This window comes from Aulostomus chinensis, chromosome 15, assembly GCF_037954235.1.
Source record: "Aulostomus chinensis isolate RoL2024-O1b breed Wild chromosome 15, RoL_Achi_v1.0, whole genome shotgun sequence".
In the NCBI taxonomy this organism is placed as follows: Eukaryota; Metazoa; Chordata; class Actinopteri; order Syngnathiformes; family Aulostomidae; genus Aulostomus; species Aulostomus chinensis.
This window is the reverse complement of record NC_141334.1, coordinates 19355014-19363888: the sequence shown is the minus strand read 5'-3', so window position 1 is coordinate 19363888 and position 8875 is coordinate 19355014. Positions and strand designations below refer to the sequence as shown.

Sequence of the window (8875 nt, the reverse complement as noted above, 5' to 3'; positions counted from 1 at the left end):
AAAACACTTTAAAATGCGCTCACACAACAGCTTCGGAGGAGAGCGAAAGTTGTTGATCTTCTGTCAAACACTTAACAAGTGAGTGGAAAAAAGAGAAAACTTTATTAATCCAACTGGTTTTTATATCTGACATCTTTAAATAGAAAACAGCACACGTTTCTGTCCACAGTCTCACTCCTCGTGTAAATAAATAGAGAACTTTCTTTTATGTGTTTGAATCCCAACAAAAAGTCTTCAGCTTCTCTGAAATCCGTCTTTCAATGTGAGTTAGTTTTTTTGTTTTTTTTTTGTTTTGCAAAGCAGCAGCAGTACCACAGTTGACAGAGAAAGAATCTTGATGGGAAACATGAAGAAACCACAAGGTGATATTTGCATTCATCTGCTCCTTCATGCTGTAAACAATGCAAACACAGATCTTTGTTTCCTTTCTTAAAAATATATTTCTACAAAACTATCCAACAACTCTTTGCAGTGTCTTGTTAGTCTTCCACGGACAAACCGGGATGCAAAATACAAAGGCACCAACTCATCTCAAACCTGTCAGTTTGAACTACACCGGCGATTCCTTCAAGCAACAAGTCGCCAAAATTGACCAAACGTTTTGCTCACTTGTTTTCCAGTGAAAGTAGAGCAAAGGTTAACCATGCATAGATATCTGCTCGATTGTGTTTCTGCATCAAATCTGGCACAAAAATGACACTGAAGCCTGTTTCCACAGAGCACACACAGAATTAGCAAATAACTGGAGCTGGAGGCTGTGAGTGATACAGAGACGAGGATAACTGTCAAATAAAGCTTTCACAGAGGGATGAATCCTCTTTAGTTGTGCTGTCGACTGCTCAGTGCAACTGCAGGGAAAAGATTCATGTTATATCTGTGAATCAGATACTCCATTGAAACGTTTAGCCAACAAACGAGTTCCCGTTGACTGCAGTGCTGTTACATCTGTATCCCGCTTCTAAATCTCTTCAGTGTCGAGGCAGGAGACGGGTCGCGATGTCGGGTCTGTCTGGAAGGTGAATGTAAGTGCTGACAGAAAAGTGCTGCAGTGCCACATCGCTCTCCGCTGGTCAGGTCTCAAAGTACTTGTAGATCTGAGAGACGTACAGCATGACGCTCTGCCAGTCGGGCCTGTCGGTCTTCATCAGCTCCTCAATGTCCTGTGAGGAACAGAGACTGGTGAGTGTAAGAGGGGCACCGGCAGAGCCTAACAGTCATCAGAATAATATCAGTGGGGACGAGTGCACGTTTGACCACCAGTATAAACATAAATGTAAGACAATGTCAACACCACGCCATCATTTGTATTTTCCAGACGCTCTGATCTCTAGCAGGAGAAGCCTCCTCCCATCATGTCCCTCAGAGACACTGCCGACACAGATGAGTCAGACTGTGAACCCGGCGTTCACATGACTCCATGTTGCTCCAACGTCACGGCAGCTTCCCCTGGCTCGGACATACTCTGTCACCTCCATGATGTCTCTTCTGATAAATGCAGTAGGCCAGAGCAAGCCAGGGGCTGTTTGCTGCATTGTGTTTGTTTGCTGTATTTTTAAGTCAGTGACATGGGAAAAAGTCAGCCATATCCAGTCTGGTAGCCACAAGCACGTAATGGAGAGCAGCTAAGACAAAGAAATGCGAACTTTGGTCACAGAAACATTCCTTGATATTTACTCTTTGCAGAGGAACTACTGTGTCTTCCAGAGAGATTGAATGAGCCAGTTTGCATACTTAAGTGACCTCAGCTATTTTTTTAATGATGTTTTAACGTGAAGGACATCACCATGTCATCTGCTGATGTAGGACAGAGAGGTCACATTAATGTTCTATCTTAGCTGCAGCTCCACCATCCGTGTCTTTCTCACTCCTCCAAATCCTTCGCATCAGTTTTCTAATTTAAGTTGTCTGCATGCACAAGTAATACAAACAGTTTGGTGTCCTCTTTATTTGGATGTCAATATCAGAATCAAAAAATATACATCGGATCAATGAACTCGACCTTCCAAGATGACTCCGAAGATGCTGACATTTCCTCATGTGAGCTATCAATCCAACACAGACTCGCTAGTTTCCCCTACTGTGCTCGAGGAGTTAGGTCACATTCTCTCCCAAGTTTTTCTCACAAATCAGATCCATCCTCGCCCACGTAGTCTCAGTGAGGGTGATTAGCTCCATTTTCAATTGTTTGAAGAAATCCAGCTTGTGGAGTAAATCCATCCAAAACTCAACAGCCACTGAGAATGCTCCGAGCGGGTTTTACAACTCGGGACCAAAATGGCCTGAATGATTGCACTATGAATACATAATAAGTGAGACATTTCACCCCAAACTTAAGCCGTGGTGCATTTCATCATGAATATTTAATATTTGAAAGATAAACTTGAATTGAAGCTTCAAGGAAAATCTGTTCTTGTTTTTTGGAAGGCAGTTCCCCCTGGAGTTGCTACCGTGTAATCTCACCAAACCAGATGGTCGAATCCTTTCCCGGCACCAGTAGATAACTTGTTTTTTCCTCTGGCGCAACACAAACGCAGCAGAAAACAGGGAAAACTGAGTGGTAGGAAGCAGCATGGAGGGGAGTGTCCTTGTTTTTGGTTCCTATCTGCTATCTTCTGCTAACATTTTTCAAACTAAGCTCCAACTGGTCCATGGTACGGCGCTGCTTGAGCACACGAGTGTTGTATTTATGGTCGCGATGACGAAAAGTTTGCAGACCTTCTTGGTGGAAGCAGGCCGCAAATTCCTACATTCACCTGGGTTTTGCGTTCACACCAGTGCTGATCTGGCACGACTACAGGAGCGAACGAACGCAGGTTAACCTGTTCTCTATTTGGGGCCGGGGGGAACGAAGCTTGAGTATTTCACTGGTGCAGCTGGCTGACTCTCACTCAGCCTAGAGGTGAGATGCTAATGCTTCCACAAACCAACAAAGCTAAATGAAGTAAAATTCCATCCGACCTTCAGCAAAGTCAAAGTTTAATCGCTCTGCCTCAACACTCAAAGGGTTGTTTCTTGGCTGATGCTAGACCTCTCCAACAAGATGATAAAAATCAGCACTGAACCCATAAACAGCGCGGTGGAGATAATTATACATTAGCTTCATTTTCTCCTGAAGCAAAATCTCATAGATTTCCAACTGGCAGTGCTTCATCGTAGGCTGGAGGCAACCCAGAAATGGAGTCAGTATGGGTTATGACAAAGTTCAGCTCAAGACACAAAAATGGAATGGTGAGTTTCTGGGAGCATCTTTGTCCTCAAGCATCCTGAAATAACAGTGTTCTGTCTTTGAGGTGTCCGATAAAAGGTCCCTCTGTGTCTGTGTGGCACTTCAACTCACCAGGGAAGGTTTGATGCCGATGCTCTCTGCCGCCTGGAAAGCCAAGGTCAGATTCCGGACCTGAGGAAAACAAACCTTGGAGTGTTGAGGCAGTGAACGCAGCTTCCCTGCACACATGGTTTGGTAAAGCAACAATAAACCTACAAATTTACTTTGAAACATTACCAAAAAAAAAAAAAAGAAGCTTATCATGAGGTCCTTTCTCACATTAAAGGAGCTCAATTCAAGCTTTCCCTTCAACAGAGATCTCACCAACATTGTTTCTTGTTGCCATACCAGCACAGTTAAGAGGACAAATTCATTCATTAGATGTTCTTGCTAATTAGTTGTGCAGCTGTCATGTGGTTCTTAAGAGAGCGAATCTCCCCTTGTTCACCTGAGTCCATTGCTAACATGGTTGTGATGATAAAGGGCGATGCAGGGTAGTAATGGGATTATGGGAAGGACAGATTATACTGGGGAGAGGTTGGGTGTTTGGGCCTCAGGGAAAGTCACTCAGCAAGAGTTATTAAAGCCAACACACGTCTATTGAATTATTCAGAGATGGGCCGTGCAATGTCTCTGTCTCCAGCGACGAGGCTGTGTGCAAACGGCTACATGACCCATTTGTCACGTAGGATGTATCAGTCCAAGGTGTTTGTCTATTGTCTTCATGTAGCCAACTTAATGTATTGTTGTTAGCGTGATAATGACCATACCATCTGCATGTCCTCGTTGCAGAGCTGTCATCACGGAGCTGCAGCTCAGGTCAGGATCACTTACACTGAGACTCCCAAGCTTCTTCAGTACGTCTGTGTCTGCTTATAAGCTTCCACAGCAAGTCTGTCATTTGTGTTTTAAGGGACATGCCAGCTTTTTGGTTCTGTTTGTTTACCATCCACCCTGGATCAAGGCAAGAAGACTGATGTACTTCAGAGGAGCTGAGACCCACAGTGACCAGCAGACCGCTTGTTAGCTTAGCACAATAATTGGTAGTAGACGGGAACTGTTACAGTAGCATACTGCTGTCAAAAGTTCTCAAGTACACAGGACGATTACTCAGGAACTTGTATGTATTTGAACCAGAACACACAAAGGAGAACTTTGGAAGCCAAGCGGGCAAAAGAGGCATGCTTACACTATTATCTTCCTGTCTGGCTCCAAGGAGGGTGGTGATAAAGCACATTTCCCAAAAAGGTTAGAGATTTAGTTCTGCATCATGTAAACAGTAGGGATATAACGATTCATCTACTACATCAATGTATCGATTTATATTCCTATGATCCAACTACATCGATCTGTGCTCTGCAAGTTGGCCTACTGGACGACATATATCGATCTAAAATCATTTTAAAATATAATCAATCATTTGTATCGTTACTAGGAAAATCCCACTAGACTTAATTACAGCAGACTTTGTATAAGTCTGTTTTTTTAGCACTTTTAATGATAAACATTACTCGATTAGTTCTGCCTGTTGGTGACGTCATCACCGCGCACCAGCAGCGAGGCGTATTTCAGAACAACAAAACGTAGCATGGAGGATGAGAGAGGAGAAGCCGGAGAGCGAGAAATTATCAAGTCACAAGTGCGGTCTGGTAAGTGGATACAGAGCCTGATTCCCACACAAGAAACAACAGGAATCTAGGAAACTTCGCCTGCACTGTCCAGTATCCAGGTATTTATTTCATCGTCACACTGGTAGAATGTTTGGCGAAAATCTTACTGAATCGATTTCAAGTGACTGAATGGTTTTGGATCGTATCATTCTCTATGAACCAGTTATCATCCTTGAATCTTATCAGTAACCATGAATCGTGATACGAATCAAATCGTTGTTCAACGTATCATTACACCCCTGGTGAACAGGCCATTTTCACAGCTTCCACAAACAACTGATTGCACTTCTACGTGCTGTGACTTCGCTGACTGCATGTGTAAACTGCAATAACCAGAGGCTGAACAAAGTTTGAATCAGAGGACATTTATCAAAGCTGTTAACTTCAAAAGAACACTGTTAACTCGTACCCCCCCGAAGGGAAGACTGAAGGCAAGAGAGCTGATGTTTGTATAAAGTGTGTGAGGGAAGAATATGTTTGAGGAAAACCCCTGTGTGTGTCCAAGGTCTGAATCCTCTGATTTCTGATTGGTTCAACTTACTCGGTTACTTGACCAGATTTCATACTGGATACTGCTGACTCCACAACTCAACTTGTGTTTGTGTGTTTTCCTGTAATTTTCCTACCTTATCATGACTGATGAGTTCCTGGTAAGGGATGTGGGCGGGAAGATACGTGTGCAAGAGGGCACAAAAAGCCAGCCCATCACTCCAACTGCTGCTGAAGTTGGTCACATCAATATTCTGCAGACAGACCGAAAAACCAGAAAATACAGTGAGAACAAAGAAGTCACAAACAAGCCAAACCCCCTATCCCACACATGAACACTAGCTTTAAGTGCCCATCATTTGGATGAAGACGTTAATTGCCTCTTGCCAACATGAGCAGACCATGAAAGAAGCCATTAAATCATAGAACCACAGGAAACAACATGCTAATGCTATTATTTGCTGTTCTGGGTCTTTATGAGTCCATTAATTCTGGGCTGTGTTTCCTTTGGAGGAAGATCTTCTCCTCAGATCCCATTTAAGCCTCTGGTTCTCTCTCTGATCTCTCCTCTGGGTGAAGAACATACACAACGGCACGTCCAGTTAGTTGTGTGTCTGTGTGTGACCACTGTCACCTAATACACAGTATTCAGGGTCCTCAAGTTCTGATAAGAGAACAGAGATCGAGGGAAAACTTCCTCCAGGCCATTGTTTGGTATTGTAAGCTCCCCGCTGGACAGATCAGTTATTTCTGGCATCTCACGCTGTAATTCCTACCATGACTGATAAGCTGAGACTTAAAGAACAGGGATGTATCTGTGTGGCTTTGTATACCTTCAGCTACATGTGACCGGTCACACACAATGCTGCACAAATTTCAAACCACAGATAAACATGCAACTGAACTACTCCTCTATTTATCAGTCATTTAAGGATCAAGCAAATTATCACATCAATGTATGATTCTTGCTTCATTTGGCCAGATCAAGGGATGCAATTCAACAAAAACTACAAAAAAAAAAGTAAGTGAGTAAACATGCACATTTGAAATCTTTGTGCTAAAGCCCTGCACTAAATACCTTTTGGTACGTGTGTGTGCGCCTGTGACATTAACAGGCAAGAGACTGAACACACGAGCATGTTTGTTTACTGTCGCCGCTGGTCTTCAGTCTGTTGATGGGATTTTCATTTTACAAATCGAATCATGGGCTGATCCATACATGTGACTCCAGGTGAATGTCATTAGTGCTCAGATACAGCAGGAAAACTGCTCGATCCCGGGGAAAGTATTGACGAGCACGTGTCATGCCAGTGATGACGATCCTTAGAGCTCCTCAGAAATGTGCGGTGTCTTTTTCAGTCTTGGCTTTATGGAGGCCAGCCATGACGTACCCTTGAGGTTTCAGCTGTGGGACTGACAGATATTCAGCCCCAAATGCAAAAAGCTGTACTCACTGCCACTAACTGGTACACCACAGTAGCAGAGGGTTATTTCAGTCCATTATTTTGGACCACACTGAAATATCAACAAATATCTGGGGATTTCCCGCCATTTACATGGTCACCATGGACCCTGGAGAAGCTTCATGACCTGCACAACCCCACTGCACCTAACACTACCTGAACCATATCTTTAAGTGTTGAAGGAAAAGCTTACTGACTGCGTCTCCTCGCTGCTTTAAAGTCCCACCATGAGACAACGACAGGTGGGAGAACGATGGGGGCCATTCCAAGACGCATCATCACGACATGGATCAGCTTACCTACAGTAGGTGCTTCAACAAAAAACCCAGACTTTGGAGCATCTTCTCCAGTGTCTTCTACTAGGCAAAGACCTTGTACTTTCTAACACGAAGTACAAGATCATATGATGCAATAAGGAGGGTTTGGTATATTGTTACAGAATTTTGGTACTTTATAAGAGGCAAATATGTGATTTTATGCATAAAAATTTAAGTTGTAACTTCTCGTGTTTTTTTCATGGGTGCTGCTAACGTTAGCTGCAGCTGCTAGGGGGACCTTTCAGGACTTTTTCAGATATATTTTACATTTGACTTGGAGTTCCCTCAGGTTGCAAGTATTGCTGTGGTCATATTTGCATTCCACATCATGAATATTGCTGAAAATGTACTTAGCATCATATTTTGAAAAGTAAGTGGAAAAAAAAAGCTTGATGCAAAGCATGTTCTCTGCAATATTTGCTCTCAGGTACCAAAAGTTTGCATCAGTTGGTTAAAGTGTAGTCATACTCAGTTGTACTGATGTGAATCACATGAACCAATGTCCTCTCTAGACCTATGATGTCATGGTGAATTCATATTCCCCAAAAAGTATACAAATATAACAACTAAATTACACTAACATAAATTACTTGCTGTTTTATTTTGAATGTCCTTCATGGTTTGTCAGTTAATATAAATGTGATTTCATTTTCAATCCATTGCTTTTATTTCGAACAAAGAAAAGGGAACATAAATGAACGCTGCAACATGCAAGTCGATAGCCAGAGGTTAATGTCCATCTTTAGAGCTTTGGCAGATTGATGTTAACTGCTTGTACACAAAACATCACAACACAATTAATGTGAAAAGGAACAATCAAAACTAGTGAGCTGCACTCTGTTCGACAGAGACACATAAAATTGTTCAATAAACAATGTTGTTCAAGAAAAAACAGGAGTCGGGGGAACCGTAGGAATTCAATTCCTAAAGTATTTCATGCTTCTGTTCATGTTCTAATGCAGTTGCACATCGCCCAGTACAGAGTACAGATTATACTGCACATCTCCCTGTCGCACAAAATTTTTTGGAAGTGCTGGTGTGTACTGCATAGCCCTACTTAACACAAAGCAGATCTATGTGTGTAGGTATTATTGCTCAAGATTTGTATGCACAAAAGTACAGTATGTACGTATGCACAGTAGAAGTCACACATGCTCACAGATCTGGTTTGTTTTGGTGAACCACTTCCTCAAATGTGTCTTGAAAGGTACAAACTTGCAGTGTTATGTTGTTCTAGATTGTACTACTGTGTCTCTACAGGACATTTGGGCAGGAGAGGTAAGGAGGAAAGGACGCTCATCTTAGGGGGACCTCACAGTCTCCTCAACTGGTGGCTCTCGTGATCTGAGGAGGGGAACCACTGCTTTTCCTTAATCCATGCATCCAAAACTTTATGTGAGGAAGGAAGTTTCAAAAATGAAATGAACAAAGCTCCAACTAAAATACTTATCCTTGAAGGAGACCTGTTCAAATACTGAATCAGTTATGTGGTATGGCTGTTATTGCTCTTGATGAGGGAAAGACACCCACAGAGCTTTTGTCAGTGGGTGAGACGTGTCATCTGGAGCAGGATCACAGGTCTGGACTCCAGCTTTGTTTACACCAACTATTATTTTTGCATGAAAAAGAATTAGTCTGATGAAAAATTAATAAATCGCTCACGTGACAAAC

At 42.6% G+C, this 8875-nt stretch overlaps 1 protein-coding gene across 4 annotated transcripts in view; it reads right to left on the bottom strand.

The window, feature by feature from the left end:
• Positions 1-92: 92 nt before the first annotated feature.
• The window catches only part of specc1 (sperm antigen with calponin homology and coiled-coil domains 1), a 67158-nt gene continuing 58375 nt past the window's right edge, over positions 93-8875 (bottom strand). For 2 of the 4 annotated variants that reach the window (XM_086179215.1, XM_086179216.1), the window contains exons 13-15: positions 5562-5678; positions 3338-3397; positions 93-1160 (exon numbers count right to left, since the gene is read on the bottom strand). In XM_086179215.1, coding sequence (XP_086035341.1) covers positions 1071-1160; positions 3338-3397; positions 5562-5678 — 267 coding nt within the window. In that variant the 3' untranslated portion in view covers positions 93-1070. Of the gene's footprint in view, positions 1161-3337; positions 3445-5561; positions 5679-8875 lie in introns of all 4 variants that reach the window. The other 2 variants (XM_086179217.1, XM_086179218.1) reach the window with 2 other exon arrangements.